The following is an 18,908-nucleotide window of genomic DNA, read 5'->3' on the forward strand; positions in this document are numbered from 1 at the left end:
GGTAGCACTACCCTCTCCTGATACGGCCGCCCTAAAGGAACCTGCCGATAGAAAGCTGGAGAATATCCTAAAATGTATATACTCTCACACGGGTGTTATACTACGACCAGCAATAGCCTCAGCCTGGCTGTGCAGTGCGGGCCTGGCGTGGTCGGATTCCCTGACTGAAAATATTGATACCCTTGATAGGGACAGTATATTGTTGACTATAGAGCATTTGAAGGATGCATTTCTATATATGCGTGATGCACAGAGGGATATTTGCCGACTGGCATCAAGAGTTAGCGCGCTGTCCATTTCTGCAAGAAGAGGTTTATGGACGCGGCAGTGGTCAGGTGATGCGGATTCTAAAAGGCACATGGAAGTATTGCCTTATAAGGGGGAGGAGTTATTTGGGGTAGGTCTATCAGACCTGGTAGCCACGGCAACTGCTGGAAAATCCACATTTTTACCCCAGGTAGCTTCTCAACCTAAGAAGACGCCATACTATCAGGCGCAGTCCTTTCGGCCCCATAAGGGCAAGCGGGCAAAAGGCGCCTCATTTCTGCCCCGTGGCAGAGGGAGAGGAAAAAGGCTGCAACAAACAGCCAGTTCCCAGGAACAAAAGCCCTCTCCCGCCTCCGCAAAGTCCTCAGCATGACGCTGGGGCTTTACAAGCGGACTCAGGCACGGTGGGGGCCCGTCTCAAGAAGTTCAGTGCGCAGTGGGCCCACTCGCAAGTGGACCCCTGGATCCTTCAGGTGGTATCTCAGGGGTACAAATTGGAATTCGAGACGTCTCCCCCTCGTCGTTTTCTAAAGTCTGCTTTACCGACGTCTCCCTCAGACAGGGAAGCAGTATTGGAAGCCATTCACAAGCTGTATTCCCAGCAGGTGATAATCAAGGTACCCCTCCTACAACAGGGAAAGGGGTACTATTCCACACTATTTGTGGTACCGAAGCCGGAAGGCTCGGTGAGACCAATTTTAAACCTGAAATCCTTGAACACTTACATACAAAGGTTCAAATTCAAGATGGAGTCACTCAGAGCAGTGATTGCAAACCTGGAAGAAGGGGACTATATGGTGTCTCTGGACATCAAAGATGCTTACCTACACGTCCCAATTTACCCTTCTCACCAAGGGTACCTCAGGTTTGTGGTACAGAACTGTCACTATCAGTTTCAGACGCTGCCGTTTGGATTGTCCACGGCACCCCGGGTCTTTACCAAGGTAATGGCCGAAATGATGATACTCCTTCGAAGGAAGGGAGTTTTAGTTATCCCTTACTTGGACGATCTCCTGATAAGGGCAAGATCCAGGGAACAGTTGGAAGTCGGGGTAGCACTATCTCAGATAGTGCTGCGCCAGCACGGTTGGATTCTCAATATTCCAAAATCGCAGCTGATCCCGACGACACGACTTCTATTCCTAGGGATGATCCTGGACACAGTCCAGAAAAAGGTGTTTCTCCCGGAGGAGAAAGCCAGGGAGTTATCCAAACTAGTCAGAAAGCTCCTAAAACCAGGCCAAGTCTCAGTGCATCAATGCACAAGGGTTCTGGGAAAAATGGTGGCTTCTTACGAAGCAATCCCATTCGGCAGATTCCACGCAAGAACCTTCCAGTGGGATCTGCTAGACAAATGGTCCGGGTCGCATCTTCAGATGCATCAGCGGATAATCTTGTCTCCAAGGACAAGAGTGTCTCTCCTGTGGTGGTTGCAGAGTGCTCATCTTCTAGAGGGCCGCAGATTCGGCATTCAGGACTGGGTCCTGGTGACCACGGATGCCAGCCTGAGAGGCTGGGGAGCAGTCACACAGGGAAGAAATTTCCAGGGCTTGTGGTCAAGCCTGGAGACATCACTTCACATAAATATCCTGGAGCTAAGAGCCATCTACAATGCTCTGAGCCTAGCAAGACCTCTGCTTCAAGGTCAGCCGGTGCTGATCCAGTCGGACAACATCACGGCAGTCGCCCACGTAAACAGACAGGGCGGCACAAGAAGCAGGAGGGCAATAACAGAAGTTGCAAGGATTCTTCGCTGGGCAGAAAATCATGTGATAGCACTGTCAGCAGTGTTCATTCCGGGAGTGGACAACTGGGAAGCAGACTTCCTCAGCAGACACGACCTCCACCCGGGGGAGTGGGGACTTCACCCAGAGGTTTTCCACATGATTGTGAACCGTTGGGAAAAACCAAAGGTGGACATGATGGCGTCCCGCCTCAACAAAAAACTAGACAGGTATTGCGCCAGGTCGAGGGACCCTCAGGCAATAGCTGTGGACGCTCTGGTAACACCATGGGTGTACCAGTCAGTGTATGTGTTCCCTCCTCTGCCTCTCATACCCAAGGTACTGAGGATCATAAGAAGGAGAGGAGTAAGAACGATACTCGTGGCTCCGGATTGGCCAAGAAGGACTTGGTACCCGGAACTTCAAGAGATGCTCACAGAGGACCCGTGGCCTCTACCTCTAAGAAAGGACCTGCTCCAGCAGGGACCCTGTCTATTCCAAGACTTACCGCGGCTGCGTTTGACGGCATGGCGGTTGAACGCCGGATCCTGAAGGAAAAAGGCATTCCGGATGAAGTCATCCCTACCCTGATCAAAGCCAGGAAGGATGTAACCGTACAACATTATCACCGTATTTGGCGTAAATATGTTGCGTGGTGCGAGGCCAGGAAGGCCCCTACAGAGGAATTTCAACTGGGTCGTTTCCTGCATTTCCTGCAAACAGGACTGTCTATGGGCCTAAAATTAGGGTCCATTAAGGTTCAAATTTCGGCCCTGTCGATTTTCTTCCAAAAAGAACTGGCTTCAGTTCCTGAAGTACAGACGTTTGTCAAGGGGGTACTGCATATACAACCTCCTTTTGTGCCTCCAGTGGCACCTTGGGATCTCAATGTAGTTTTGGGATTCCTAAAATCACATTGGTTTGAACCACTTTCCACTGTGGACTTAAAATATCTCACATGGAAGGTGGTAATGCTGTTAGCCCTGGCTTCAGCCAGGCGTGTCTCAGAATTGGCGGCTTTATCCTATAAAAGCCCTTACCTAATTTTTCATTCTGACAGGGCAAAATTGAGGACTCGTCCTCAATTTCTCCCTAAGGTGTTTTCAGCATTTCACTTGAACCAGCCTATTGTGGTGCCTGCGGCTACTAGGGACTTGGAGGACTCCAAGTTGCTGGACGTAGTCAGGGCCCTGAAAATATATGTTTCCAGGACGGCTGGAGTCAGAAAATCTGACTCGCTGTTTATCCTGTATGCACCCAACAAGCTGGGTGCTCCTGCTTCTAAGCAGACTATTGCTCGTTGGATTTGTATTACAATTCAGCTTGCACATTCTGTGGCAGGCCTGCCACAGCCAAAATCTGTAAAAGCCCATTCCACAAGGCTCATCTTGGGCGGCTGCCCGAGGGGTCTCGGCTTTACAACTTTGCCGAGCAGCTACTTGGTCAGGGGCAAACACGTTTGCTAAATTCTACAAATTTGATACCCTGGCTGAGGAGGACCTGGAGTTCTCTCATTCGGTGCTGCAGAGTCATCCGCACTCTCCCGCCCGTTTGGGAGCTTTGGTATAATCCCCATGGTCCTTACGGAGTTCCCAGCATCCACTAGGACGTCAGAGAAAATAAGAATTTACTTACCGATAATTCTATTTCTCGTAGTCCGTAGTGGATGCTGGGCGCCCATCCCAAGTGCGGATTGTCTGCAATACTTGTACATAGTTATTGTTACAAAAATCGGGTTATTATTGTTGTGAGCCATCTTTTCAGAGGCTCCTCTGTTATCATGCTGTTAACTGGGTTCAGATCACAGGTTGTACGGTGTGATTGGTGTGGCTGGTATGAGTCTTACCCGGGATTCAATATCCTTCCTTATTGTGTACGCTCGTCCGGGCACAGTATCCTAACTGAGGCTTGGAGGAGGGTCATAGGGGGAGGAGCCAGTGCACACCAGGTAGTCCTAAAGCTTTTACTTTTGTGCCCAGTCTCCTGCGGAGCCGCTATTCCCCATGGTCCTTATGGAGTTCCCAGCATCCACTACGGACTACGAGAAATAGAATTATCGGTAAGTAAATTCTTATTTTTTAAAACTGTCCCCCCCCCCCCCCCCCCCCAACCCTGGGCAATATTTACTAATATTCGTGTTTTGGCCGTTTTGAAGGGTGTTTGAACTCGAATGGTATCGGGTGCATTTTACTGCAACTTTTTAAATCCTGATACGATCATTCAATAAGCTGCCGAGTTTTGCACAATCGTTTTTTCCGATGTCGATGTGATTCGTAATATCAGGCAGTGTTTTACGGGAGTGATGAGTAAAACACTGCCTGAAAAAGCACAAGGAATCCCGGCCGGATCTGTGAGATCCGTGCAGGGCTTCATTGTGTACCTTAAAAAGATGATTAAAGTCTTTAAAAATCTGAAAAAAATTGCGTGGGGTCCCCCCTCCTAAGCACAACCAGCCTCGGGCTCTTTGAGCCGGTCCTGGTTGAAAAAATATGGGGGGGGAAATGACAGGGGTTCCCCATATTTAATCAACCAGCACCGGGCTCTGCGCCTGGTCCTGGTTCCAAAAATACGGGGGACAAAAAGCGTAGGGGTCCCCCGTATTTCTGAAACCAGCACCGGGCTCCACTAGCTGGGGAGATAATGCCACAGCCGGGGGACACTTTGATATCGGTCCCTGCGGCCGTGCCATTAAAACCCCAACTAGTCACCCCTGGCCGGGGTACCCTGGAGGAGTGGGGACCCCTTCAATCAAGGGGTCCCCCCCCTCCAGCCACCCAAGGGCCAGGGGTGAAGCCCGAGGCTGTCCCCCCCCATCCAAGGGCAGCGGCCAGGGGTGACTAGTTGGGTTTTTAATGGCACGGCCGCAGGGACCGATATCAAAGTGTCCCCCGGTTGTGGCATTATCTCCCCAGCTAGTGGAGCCCGGTGCTGGTTTCAGAAATACGGGGGACCCCTACGCTTTTTGTCCCCCATATTTTTGGAACCAGGACCAGGCGCAGAGCCCGGTGCTGGTTGATTAAATATGGGGGAACCCCTGTCCTTTTTTTCCCCATATTTTTTCAACCAGGACCGGCTCAAAGAGCCCGAGGCTGGTTATGCTTAGGAGGGGGGACCCCACGCAATTTTTTTCCCCGTTTTACTAAACAGACCCTTTCCCATAGATAACCATGCACAGATCTCACTGATCCGTGCATGGTTATCCAAACTCGACTGGAAAAAGCAGGTCTATTTTATTGCTGGTTTTTTTAACGAATCGAAAAAAAAACAGACCCGCACTTGAGCACTCAGAAACTAACACCCAAATACGAATGAATAGTGAATGCCCGTATTCTATTAAATAACAGCCGCAGTTGACCGATGGTCTATTCATTCGTATTTCGGAACGTTGTCATTCAAACCATTAAGAATAGACCAGACATTGCCGAGATTGGTGCTTAGTGAATTCCCGGATTGGGACTTAGAAAAAAAAACACAAATCGGCCAAACTCGGATTTTTAGTAAATACTGGCCCCTGTTTCCAAACAATAGATATCTGAATGTCTTGCTCTAGAAAAAATTACCAAATAAAGAGGGCCTTGTTTTGGTGATCTTGGAAATGGTAGTGCTACTGTCATTCTGAATATTTTTTTACTATCTTTCTGATCTGAAGGTTACATTCTGGGTACCTGTAATCTCACCCTTGCTTGCATATAGATATTGAAGATGTACAGAGTAGTACAACATAGTACAGTGCTTCTATATTTCAATACAACATTATCACAAACACAGATACACACTGCCATCTCACTGGTCTATGTTGCGTGTGGGTGAGACGGGTTGCATATCCAGATTTAAGTGTCTGATGGTTGGATCTTGATGTGGCATGGGTGCTGGTGGTGGTAATGTAGGATATGCTGGATAGGTCATGTAGTTTCCTGGGTATGATTCATAATGATGATGATACACAATAGGCTCATCCTCATCAACTTGAACTGGAACCACATTAGGCTATATATAGGGAAAAGAAAGCAGATTAATACATTGAAAACAACATGTTACTCAATCAGCTGTCCTCCCAAACAGTTAACATGACCTACTCAGCTAATGATATGGGGAGAATGTAATTGGCTGCAAATTCTAGTAACTTACATAACCGAAAACTGTAAAGTCATTGCAACGACTTTGGTCTCCAAGTCATGCAATGTAGTATCCTGCAATTTGAAGGCTGAGTTGCCAATCTGCCAGTGAGATGCGGCAGGTTATGAACCCACACTTCAAAAAATATGGGGCTACTACATGTGGCACTTTAGCATCCTCTGACTGGGGGTTCCTCCCTGCCATGAGCCCTAGGCTTGTTAGCACAGCGGAGTGGGGCCTGCAAAAAAAGAAACATAAAAAAGCTCCTCTCTCCCTTAGAAATAACTAGCACTAGGGCTATTGGGCTATTCCCCAAATCCTGCTAAGGCAGTGTGTGTGAGGTTATTAAATATGTACAAGGAAAATATTTTATATTCTATATTGACACAACACATGTCCCAGCTAGCCCTGGATCTGAATTTTAAATTACTGCCATGAGTCATACCGTCGGAGAGGATCCGACTGTAATTGAACATACCCCTTAGTCCTCAAAGTGACTGCAAAAGATCCATGAGTGGCTTCCTTGCTGGTTTAGTATGTGCGACTTCATGCAAATACCACTACAAGCCCTTCCCTGGTGTACACCTGTGCTTGTGCAATGACTAAGATGTCTATGTACGAAGGGCCTAATTCAGACCTGATCACAGCATCAAATTTGTTAGCTAATGGGCAAAACCATGTATACTGCGGGGGCGGGGGGGGCAGATATAATGTGCAGAGAGAGTTAGATTTGGGTGGGGTGTGTTCAAACTGAAATCTAAATTGCAGTGTAAAAATAAAGCAGCCAGTATTTACCCTATACAGAAACAATATAACCCACCCAAATCTAGCTGCACATGTTATATCTGCCCCTTCTGTAGTGCACAGAGTTTTGCTAACAAATTTGCTGTTGCGATCAGGTCTGAATTAGGCCCTAAGTCTTGGAGAGAGATAAAGTGGACGGAGATAAAGTAACAGTCAACCAACTTCTAATTGCCATGTTACAGGCTGTATTTGAAAAATGACAGTTTGGAGCTGATTGCATGGTTCATTATCTCTCTCCACTTTCTTTTTCCCCAAGGCTTAGTACATAGAAACAACTCTTGGTGAGTCTTTTGACACAACAATCAGTTGCACCATCGAAACTTGCACTTGCCTCATGCTAGGTTCAGAATCTGTCTGAGTATGGTCTCCGTTGTGACAATTAAGCACCTGAGTTTGAAACCACCTCAGAGACACGCCTGTGACACTCCTATAACACGCCCATAAGACGGACCATCTGCATCTGTATAGCCACCTCCCAGTTACAGCCCTGGAACACCCAACACATTTCCAAGACACTGTGTACCATGCATCTCATTGGCAACTGAGCCTCTGTGTGTACATATCATGGGGCGTATGCTCTGTGTGATGTTTTAGCGACTTACACACATGCACAGTTGAAAAGCATGGACCATTTCTGAGAATATCAGCATTGTGGCAACTCAAAATCAAAGAGAGGCTGCTCATTAACTTACCATTGGGACGGTTTGAGTTGTGCCATATCCAAAGCTGGACAATGCTGACATTGTCATATTGTTCATAATAACCTGATGCATCTGTGCATTCTGTATCATCATCAGTTCTATTAAATCTGAAGCCAAAAATATATACAGAGTTATAAAATAGGTTAGGTAGATAATAATACAGAATTGTTTAGATATCTGTGTAATAAAAGAGAGTTTAAACTACGGATTCACAACCTTGTTTTGCCTGATGGTCACGTTGACAGATTGTACTTATTTGCAGTAGCCTAAATATAATATTAATTTGCATAGAACTGGGAAGTATTACCATATACCAGAGGCGGACAAAACGTTGATCACGATCTACCGGTAGATCGCGGAGCTCTCGCCGGTAAATTGCAATCCAAGTGTGCCGCCTCTGGTGCCTGAGTCTGTAGCGTTCCCAGTGATGCATTGCGCGGGTGCGCGGGTGATGCAATGCACGATTGGGAATGCGATGTAAAGAGCAGCAGCGGCGGGAAGCGGGAGCAGGAGCAGGCACGTGACAGCGGGGATCCAGCCAGTCAAAGTAAGTATAAATGTTAGTGTGGGCACATGGCACTGTGGGGGCGTATGTGGCATTGTGGCAGCATATGTGTATCTGGCACTGTGGGGCATATGTGTATCTGGCACTGTGGGGGCATATGTGGCACTGTGGGGGCATATGTGTATCTGGCACTGTGGGGGCATGTTTGGCACTGTGGGCACATGGCACTGTGGGGGCATATCTGTCACTGTGGGGGCATATGTATTTGAGGTTTTTACCTGTGGGGGCCAATGTGTGATTTCGTGCGAGACAGTCATTACACCCTGTGCAGCAAGGCTACGCCCCTTTTTTGTTATACCATGCCCCCTTTTTGGTATGCCACGCACCTATTTTGTGGCGCATGCAATTATCCCTCCTAGGTAGATCACAAAAGCTTTTCAGCTTTCAAAGTAGATCACCGACTCCAAAAGTCTGGCCACCCCCTGCCATATACTGTAGATACATTTGCACCACTATTCTCTCTGAAGGTGCACGAAAGACCCATTTCCCGCACATGAAATTCTGGGCCTGATTCAGAGCCAAACTTAATGTCGATGTTAACATATCTGAACAATTTTTTGCAACTGTGCATATTGGAAAATGTACGCATTTCCCACACCATTACTCCACCTCCACCAGCTCGTATGGTCAACACTTGGGATGTCTATCGGTGTGGTTACCATCGATGGTAACCACACCGATAGCCATATAAGTGGCTATAGATAAGTGGCTATATTGTAAGTGGCCATCGATGGCAGCCTACTATGCAATGGATGACCATCAATGGTTTCACCAACCGATGGTCATCCCTTTTCTTTGACTGAATGGCCAATCAAAACCTGGGGCCGGAGCTTCATAGGTATCAGGGGGTGGATGCTCCGTTTACCAGCATTTTGGGGGGGGGGGGGGGGAATACAAATATGGTTATGCTATGCCATCGATGGAGGGAAACCATCTGGTTCCTCCCGATCAATGGCAAAAGTATTCTACATCGGCCATAAACCATTGATGATTATGAATCATCGATGGTCGATGGCCATCCCTGGTTAACACAAAGCAGTATGGATCCATGGATTAATGTTGCTTAGGTCAGCCTCTGAGTCTACCATCTGCAGATCATAGTAGAAATAAAGATTTGTCAGACCAGACAATATTTTTCCAATTTTCCAATGCTCAGTGTTGATGAGCCTGTGCCCACTGTAGCATCAGTCTCCTGTTCTTAGCTGACAGGAGACAAACCAGGTGTGGTCTGCTGCATTAGGCCATCCACTACAAGGTTCCAAATGCTGTGTGTTCAAAGCTACTTTTCTGCATACCACTGTTGTAATATACGAGTTACTGTTGCCAGTCATGTCAGCTTAAACCAGTCTGGCCATTCTCCTCTAAACTCTCTCAGTAAAAAGGCTTTTACTCTCTCTGAACTTGCAGTCACAGGATTTTTTTTTTCTTGCACAACATTCTCCTTCATTCATAATTTTATAGATACAAAAATAATTTAAAGGTGTAATAACAATTATCAGTGACAGTATTTATTAATGCGATACCCCACTCGTCTTCAAATGATTATGACAGTTTGTATAAGACAGAATGGCTAGGAACGCTCCTGATGATATATTAATACATCATCTCAGCAGAAGGTAAGTTGGTTTTATTCTGTAGGTATGTTTCATTCTAGGCCCAACCCGGCACTCTTAGAGTGTATATTCTTTACATTAAATTTATCTCACCTTCTTTAGCACGTCCATGTCTGATTGGATGAGACAGAGGAGGGATGAAATCTCCTGGAAGCAGCTGAATTATAGTTGGCTGTTGGGGAAACTGAAAAAATAGAAGAACATGACATTAGGGCACCCTTAATGTCTCTCTCTGTACTGTGTAGAGATGTCACAGGGGCCTATTTATTAATAATTGGGCTGATTCAGAGGTGGACACTACACTACAGCCGCTGCATCTTTCACCATGAACATATTGCTGATACCCTGTACCTCAGGAATACTGGCTGGCCACATTATGAGGACACTATACTGGAAGCATGGAGTAAAAATACCTAAATGTTTATACAAATATATTTTAGATTAGGAAATGCTTTATTACTGAAATCGTGATGGTTGGGAGGTCTGCAGTGATTACAGCAGTGATATCTTTAAATATGCACAGAATTAACTTTGCAATGTTTTTGTGTCGTATATAAAAAAAATAGACAACTTTCAACACTTTTGCGCACAAAATAGGTGCATTGGGGGTCATTCCGAGTTGATCGCTAGCTGCTGTTGTTCACAGCGATCAGGCTAAAAATCGGCACTTGTGCGCATACGTATGGTGCACAGCGCGCACGCGCAACGTACTTTCACACAAGACTATGCAGTTTCACACAAGGTCTAGCGACGCTTTTCAGTCGCACTGCTGTTCGTTCAGTGATTGACAGGAAGTGGGTGTTTCTGGGTGGTAACTGCCGTTTTCGGGGAGTGTGTGTAAAAACGCAGGCATGCCCGATAAAAACGCAGGAGTGGCTGGGGAAACGGGGGAGTGGCTGACCGAACGCAGGGCGTGTTTGTGACGTCAAAACAGGAACTAAACAGACTGAAGTGATCGCTAGCTAGGAGTAAGTCTCGAGCTACTCTGAAACTGCATAATCTTTTTTTGTAGCAGAGCTATGATCCTTTCGTTCGCACTTCTGCTAAGCTAAGATACACTCCCAGAGGGTGGCGGCCTAGTGTTTGCACTGCTGCTAAAAGCAGCCAGCGAGTGAACAACTCGGAATGAGGGCCATAGTCACAACCAGGAGTAATACAAGCACAGAACAGTTGCAGTCCAAGTTTATCTGTATACTATCTGTCTACATCAGAGGCGGCCAAAACGTTGATCGCAATCTACCGGTAGATCGCGGAGCTCTCGCCGGTAAATCGCGATCCAAGTGTGCCACCTCTGCCATCTGAGTCTGCAGCGTTCCCAATGATGCATTGCGCGGGTGCGCAGGTGACATCATGATGTCAGCCGCGCAATGCACGATTGGGAAACGTGATGTGAGGAGTAGCAGCAGCAGCGGTGGGAAGCGGTAGCAGGAGCAGACACGTGACAGCGGGGATCCAGCCAGCTAAATTAAGTATTAATGTTAACATCGGCACATGGCACTGTGGGGACATATGTGGAACCGTTGGGGCATATGTGGCACTGTGGGGGCATATGTGTATCTGGAACTGTGGGGGCATATGTGGCACTGTGGGGGCATATTTGGCACTGTGGGGGCATATGTGTATCTGGCACTGTGAGACATGTCTGGCACTGTGGGCACATGGCACTGTGAGACATATGTGTATCTGGCACTGTGGGGGTATATGTGGCACTGTGGAGGCATATGTGTTTGAGGTTTTTACCTGTGGGGGCCAATGTGTGATTTCGTGCGAGGCAGTCATTACACCCTGTGCAGCAAGGCCATGCCCCTTTTTTGTTATACCATGCCCCCTTTATTGTTATGCCACGCCCCTATTTTGGGCGCGCGCAATTATTCCTCCTAGGTAGATCACAAAAGATTTTCAGCTTTCAAAGTAGATCACCGACTCCAAAAGTCTGGCCACCCCTGGCCTACATGAACAAAGGCAAAATGGCACTACTGTTTGCCTTATGGACATGCAGTTCTTAGAGTGTGATTCAATTGTTTATTTGGGCACCCACAATAATGGGTGTCCATCAGAGCAATTCAATTGTTATTCCGATTGGACACCAATTACTTCAGATGGGCCCAAAAGCATCGGATTTAGCTGTGCAAAGTGGCTAAACCTGACTAAAATACTGTCCACAACATAAAAAGTCCAATTTGGGTGCCAAAACAGAACACTTTGCACATTTCTACTAGCCACCTTGGAAGTCAGCGAGCAGAGATGTCAGCACACGTTGCATTTGCACCCGAACAGCAGAACAGTTGAATTGCCCCCTTAGTGTCCAGTTTTGAAAATCCACTGTTCTCTTTTACCTGCGTGGTTTGCTGAATGCAGTTCTCAGTTTCTGTTCAAAACAAATTATTGGCATGCGCCATTGATTAGGCCCGGCCCTTGTGGCAAAATGCCACAATTCACCGGTCTTCTGGGAGGGAGCAGAGTAAGTAAGATGTGATGCATTTAGAATGATGTCATATTAGTCCTGCCCCCTCTGCCTTGACCTGTGGATGGGGTGGGGCTTAACATAAATAAAAGAAAATATCTGTCACTGGGGGTTTTTGGGTACTCAGAAACCCCCATACGTGCACCACTGGGTACACAGTAATACCAATTAAAGAGAACACATAAAACATACTGAGCAGGAGTGGATTGGGATAGAAAACCAACCCGGGAAATTTCTATTGAGGGGGTGTTTGCTGTTGGGGCATGGAAACTCGATCCTCATAGGACCTGATTCTGAGTTGGATGCAGTTGTGAACTTCCTTGGGTCTTTTGCAGTAATTGTGTCTGCAGCTTTATGCTAATGCAGCTACAGTGTCCGTCCGTGGTGGACATCCGTGCGTCCGAATATTCAAGGACTGAGACGCGCACTGTGTCAGTGTCTACAGATGTTGCAATCATGTTTTGTTCATGATTAGACGCTACCATCGGTGGCACCACTGAAACTTTCATCAGCCCTATGCTAGGTACGTCTGAGTATGGCATCCAATGTGAGCAATTCACCATCTCTTTATGCAACCACTATCAGCAATGTGCCTGTGTCACTACAATATCACCCATACTACTTTACATCTGCATCTGAGTACCCAACCGCCTGTAACTGCCTTGGAACAGGCAACACATTTCTAATACACCTGTGTACTGCAGTTCTGTATGAATACCATCAGGACACATGTGTGGTGTAACTCATATGCATGCACAGAGGAAAACATTGCACAAGAAAAAATAAATAAAACACATTGGGGTAAATTTACTAAGGTGGGAGATTTTTAGAACTGGTGATGTTGCCCATAGCAACCAATCAGATTATATCTATTATCTGCTAGAAGCAGCTAGATAGGTGGTAAGTAGAATCTGATTGGTTGCCATGGGCAACATCACCAGTTCTAAAAATCTCCCACCTTAGTAAATTTACCCCATTGTGCCTCACATTGTCCCCCACAGGAAAATAACCATCACACTGACACCCAACAGGAAAATAATCATCACACTTACACCCGACAGGAACATAACCATTACATTGACACCTCACAGGAAAATAACCATCACATTGATACCCGAAAGGAAATAACCATCACATTGACACCCAACAGGAAAAAAACCATCACAGTGACACCAGACAGGAAAATAACCATCACTTTGACACCGACAGGAAAATAACCATCACATTGACATCTGACAGGGGCAAATAATAGTTAGCTAGAAGATTTACAGACTCTTTTGCACTGACCTTTGCACTTGACCATCACCATGTGGAGGCACAAGATGGCAAGGCGTAATTACTTTTTAATTAAATATAAAACTTTATTGTAAATATCTGCCTTAATCTCTACACATGCCCACCCTTACTCTCTCCATTCCCAATCTGCTCCTACTCCCCTTGTCTCCATTCCCTATCTGCCCCTACCTATCCTCTCTGCCCCGTCCCTATCTGCCCCTCCCCCTCCCCCTCTACATATGCAGCAATATGAAATCAATTATTACAATGACCACTGTAGCCAGCATGTCCAGCAGCAGCAGGTTAGAAGCTGCGCATTTTCCCTTCAGTTTCACTGTTCCTTGTGACAACGGCTACGTGCAGGCGGAGCAGCAGCTTCATTCTAGAGGCTGTATTCGCTCCCTCAGTGTCTGCCCGGTGACAGCGGACAGCCACATATATGAATAGGACCAGCATGGAGGGGTGTAGTACTGGTGACCGGCGGTCTCCTGACCGCCGGTCACCTTACAGACGCCGGGATCCCGGCGGCATACCAACGCCGGGATCCCGGCGGGGAGGGGCGAGTGCAGCAAGCCCCTTGCGGGCTCGCTGCGCTCGCCACGCTGCGGGCTCGGTGGCGACCTGCGGTTGCCACGGGTTCTATTCCCACTCTATGGGTGTCGTGGACACCCACGAGTGGAAATAGTCCCTGTTGGTTGGCATGCCGACCATCGGGATAGTGAGCCTTCGGGCTCACGGAGGAGGTCATGTGAATACCACCCGCATGGAGGATGGGGGCATGGCCACTAAGGAGAGCATGGGACCTGTCCCAGCAGCAAACCGTCCTGGTATCCCAGTGGGCCAATCCACCCCTGATACTGAGTAACTGAAATTGACCAGTTGAGCATACAAAATAAGACCAAGTAGGGAGGGTTGATAAATTAATCAAGTATTTTTATACTGTACTTGATTCATTTTGTCAGAGAGTACAACAATGCATTTATTATGAACACCTATTTATATCAGATCTCCAATGTGGGAGGTGGTCCCCACAAGGGACCTAAGCATTGTATTAGATGACATTAACATTAGACTCCCCCTCACTTATTTACAGTATATAACCCAAATGGTTTCCTATGGTCCTAGTCAAGATGGTGAAATGATGGCTTCACCCAATATCTAATCTAGTGGGTCCCAAACTGTGCACTATGGGGGTCATTCGGGTGCGGTTAGTTTTGCTATCACTACTGCTTCCTTGGAAGCAGCAGTGATAAAGCTGTATGTAATGCAGACGCCTGCTGCTGCACTAGTGATCCGAGCAGCATCAGATCAAAGCACCCACCATCGGGTGACTTATGGCACCCATGGTGCAGGACAGATATCCCTGGCCTTTTCCCACCCCCTATACGGTGGGGTTACGCCTCAGTTTTTTAAAATGGAGCCCATTGCTGACCCCTCCCCACCCCCAAAATGCCATCAGACTGTCAATCGACAGTCTGTTAGCCTGCATCATATGCCGCAGCAGGACCCGTTCACGCACGTGCAGAACGAATGTGCGAAGTATCGAAAATCTGTACTTTGCACTGATGTTATCAGGTGCAATTTGCCAGCATTTTTGTAGACAGGGGCACACATTGCCTTAGAGAGGCAGCACACTGCCATTTACACAGGCCTTACTTCTTAATGTACGTCTATGCTTTCCCGCCTGCTGCTGCTGCTCCATTCTTTACCCCTCACAGGGTTTCTTACAGACAGTAGGAATGGCCAATGAATAGTGGCAGCATTGTCACTCTAGCAACATGGCTTGCAATTACATATAGTCATTGTAAGGTAACCATTCAATTATTTAATCATAAGTGTAGCTTTAGCTCATACGTAGTATAGTAGTGTTAGTGTGCACACATAGCAAATACTGGAGGTTTGTACTTGTGCATACTAACACTACTATACTATGCACAGCAGCTTACACTGTATACAGCAGAATGGAAGCAAGTAGCCACTGGATGAGTCATGGAACATACAGTAAGCTGCGATGTTGGCAACCATAGCAATCCCACCATCAAATAGAAACTCATTTCCATCAGTCTCGGAGCATTGATGATTGCTGCCCATCAGTTTCTGATGCGTATCCCTAACATAACCCCCCAACTCCTGAAAAGGGTTATTTGTATCCTTGGGTCACATGTGGACAGACTACATATGGCCACTTTGATGACCATATGCCACTCATAGGACAACAGTTTTTTTGTATACTTTTTATAGGCCTTATATAGAATTAACAGATACAGAGTAACAAGTAAAAACCTCAATATGAGAATGCTATGCATATCTATATATAATCTCAGAGAATGCTGCATTATATATCAACAAACAACTTGTGATGCTTAATGCCTTTTGTTTGTGATCATGATGTAACCAGAAGAACATACGTGAATACGAGAGGTTTCTCTCAATGTACTTCTTTCTGGAAAAATATTTTACAAATAAATAATAAAATATAAATAAAGCTGAGAATCTACTAAATCAACACATCCCAGCATGCCCTGCCACAATTTTGCTGTTAGGGCATGCTAAAACTGTGTCAGGACCTGCTGTGCTGTATAGTTCCACAGCAGCTGCCTTATGTTGCTTACCCCTGAACTAAATCAACAATGCTGTTACTTTTTCTTCACAGCTGTTTAAATACATAGGAAAATAATAAAAAAACAAACAAATATTTTTCTGTAACTTTTTTTTGTTTCATGCATGGTCCATGTCCCAGCAACTACCCCTTAATAAATATCCCCAAAATAATATTTCTAATCACCGCAACAAGGAATGTTTACACTTTTTTACTAAATAGGCATAATATACAAGTATACAATATAAACAAACTGCAAATTGTGTATCCAAAGTACTCAGGATTTACTGCAGGAGGGATGATCTGTAATCCAGCGTAATTCCTCTCCAAGGACGGGTTGGTCGAGTAAGTGGTGTCTACATGCTGAAACATCGTAACCAAGGACAAATCTGTAAAAGCAGGGAGTTAGGGAGTATGAGAATAGGACAACAAATGAACAACAAATGAACAGCAGTAATTTAAGTACAGGAAACTAATCTGGAGAGGCTTGGTCTGTCATGATCAGCTGAAGTGGCTGCCCTGGAAACTGTATGTACACAAATGATGTGTTCAGTGTATGCAGCTAAGATTGCATACATAAGTATATATGTACATTGTGTTTGTGTAGGCTTTATTTACCTTATAGCCAAGTGGCCACTAATTATTTGTGAGTCAGAACGGAGTACAGGGAGATTACAATGGTGGTGAAAATATTGTTTGACTTGTCAGACTTAAAACTGAACAGCCTTCTTCCTCTGGTTAATTATAAGTAAAAGTTTTTTTTTGTTTTCTTTTACATGATCAGCTTTAATATATTGCTCTATTTTCCTACATTCATTAACTGTAAGATGGTCTAACCTTATGTTCTGGGGAAAGTTTATTACTGACTGTTAAGAAGTACATTACCACCATTATCAGTTATTAAGATGGGTGTGGTATGAGTTACCAGCGGCCGGATTCCCGGCGCCAGGATCCCGACCGGCGGCTTTCCGACAGCGGGGCGAGCGCAAATGAGCCCCTTTGCTTGCCACGATGCGGGCACGGTGGCGCGATACGCACACCACGCTATCTATTCTCCCTCCAGGGGGTCGTGGACCCCCAAGAGGGAGAAAAGTTGTCGGTATGACGGGTGTCGGTATTCCGGCGCCGGTATACTGTGCGCCGGGATCCCAACAACCGGTATACTGAATACCACCCATTAAGATTTATGCTATTTATATCTAATGGACACATTTATGCTGCTAACTGCTGCTATGTCATCTAATAATGTGTTTCTATATGTATAATGTTTTATTGTTTTTATTCAATGGACTCTGAAATAGCCGTCAAACTTGTTACGTGGGATCACCTACTGTATGTGAGGGGCTACATTGCTTTGGTTTCATGGGACAGTTTGTGGACATTTGCATTTATATAAAGCCAACTCACTCCAGTGATCAACAGGATTGCTGCTTTGCTGGGCACTGTAAATTTTCAACCTTTGGACCTGATTCAGAGCCACTCACAATACTGATGTTAGCGGAGCTGAGCGATATTTTTGCTACTGCTCAAGCTAAAAAATGTCCTAAAACCAGCAGTGCTAGTATGCGGGTACGCTCGGGTACGGAGTACACTTAAGAATTTGGCAGCGGGTACGTAGTACCACCTGCCATACACTTTGCCATTACCACAATTATAATATGCCATAAAGCAACAAGACCATGATGTTCGGCAGCATGACGGCTCCTCCCACTTTGTCAGGGTTACTGGGAGTGCGACAGTGGCTGTATTTTCCTGTTATAATGGAGTAATTACTATATATTGTTATTAAATTGGGGGCAATACTATATATTTCTATTATACTGGAGGCATTACTATATATTATTAGCCTTGCCTCCAGATAAAAAAAAAAAAGGGGGCTGTATTGTGGCCACGCCGCTAGTGTCATGTAGCCACTCCCACTAGCAGCATGTGGCCACGCCCCCTTACAACACCTGTCAACGCTCATTTTTCGGCACTCAGTACTACTAAGAAAATGTTTCTACTTGCTCCACTGCCTAAAACTCCTACAGCGCTTTGCATAAAGGCACTGTAGCAGTAGAGAAGCATAGTATCAGGGATGTCTTGGAAAAGTGCTGGGTGTCCTGGGCGGTGATTGGGAGGTGGCTAAACAAATGCACAGCTATGGAGGCTTATGTAATAGTCTGCGAGCTGCAGACTGTGCGGGAATTCTGGCGAGTCTGCCCATATTTTTAAAGCTGCAATCATTTACAAGGCAAAACCAGCTTGCTTTCACCTTGTAAATAATTGGCACTTTCAAATATTGGGCAGACTCGCCAGGGAACTTGCTGATGCCTACATCATGCAGGCTATTTCACTTACCCCATTGTCTTTTCTCATGCAGTCTTCTTCAGATACATTCTGGAATCGCTGATTGACAGAGAGATGTTTGCTCAGAAAGCCTTACCCTTAGAGACTGAGATTTTCACAACTGTTTACATGTGACTGTGACTCGACTAGTTCCATTTGCTCTAAGCCTGGACATTTTCTAGTAGTGGACTGCAATTCTCCTGAGAAGGGATTTTTTTGACATGAAAACTTATTAGAGGTCGATTTCAACATGATTGAATTATTCTTTATAATATACTTGTATGGGTTAATTTGCTTCCACACAAGGGGTACCGTACTTTAGTGTAGTGTGAGGGGTAGACACTTGCCAAACTTATTTACCCTTTTCAAGGAAGTACAAGCGGCTGACGGGCTCTTTAGAATCTCAGGTTCTATTAGTATCACCTCCTCTCTGGGTTCTTGCAGAGTCCCTG

The 18,908-nt window shown here is 45.9% G+C and overlaps 1 protein-coding gene across 2 annotated transcripts in view; it reads right to left on the bottom strand.

Annotated features, from left to right (window-relative positions):
- Nucleotides 1-18,546, bottom strand: part of PRR29 (proline rich 29) — a 32,351-nt gene extending 13,805 nt beyond the window's left edge. The window contains exons 1-5 of one of the 2 annotated variants that reach the window (XM_063963518.1): nt 18,469-18,546; nt 16,417-16,517; nt 9,884-9,974; nt 7,604-7,719; nt 5,779-5,978 (exon numbers count right to left, since the gene is read on the bottom strand). In XM_063963518.1, coding sequence (XP_063819588.1) covers nt 5,779-5,978; nt 7,604-7,719; nt 9,884-9,974; nt 16,417-16,500 — 491 coding nt within the window. In that variant the 5' untranslated portion in view covers nt 16,501-16,517; nt 18,469-18,546. Of the gene's footprint in view, nt 1-5,778; nt 5,979-7,603; nt 7,720-9,883; nt 9,975-16,416; nt 16,518-16,594; nt 16,645-18,468 lie in introns of those variants that run through there. The other variant, XM_063963517.1, reaches the window with a different exon arrangement.
- Between the last annotated feature and the right edge of the window lie 362 nt (nt 18,547-18,908).

The sequence above is a fragment of the Pseudophryne corroboree genome, chromosome 3 (genome assembly GCF_028390025.1).
Source record: "Pseudophryne corroboree isolate aPseCor3 chromosome 3, aPseCor3.hap2, whole genome shotgun sequence".
In the NCBI taxonomy this organism is placed as follows: domain Eukaryota; kingdom Metazoa; phylum Chordata; class Amphibia; order Anura; family Myobatrachidae; genus Pseudophryne; species Pseudophryne corroboree.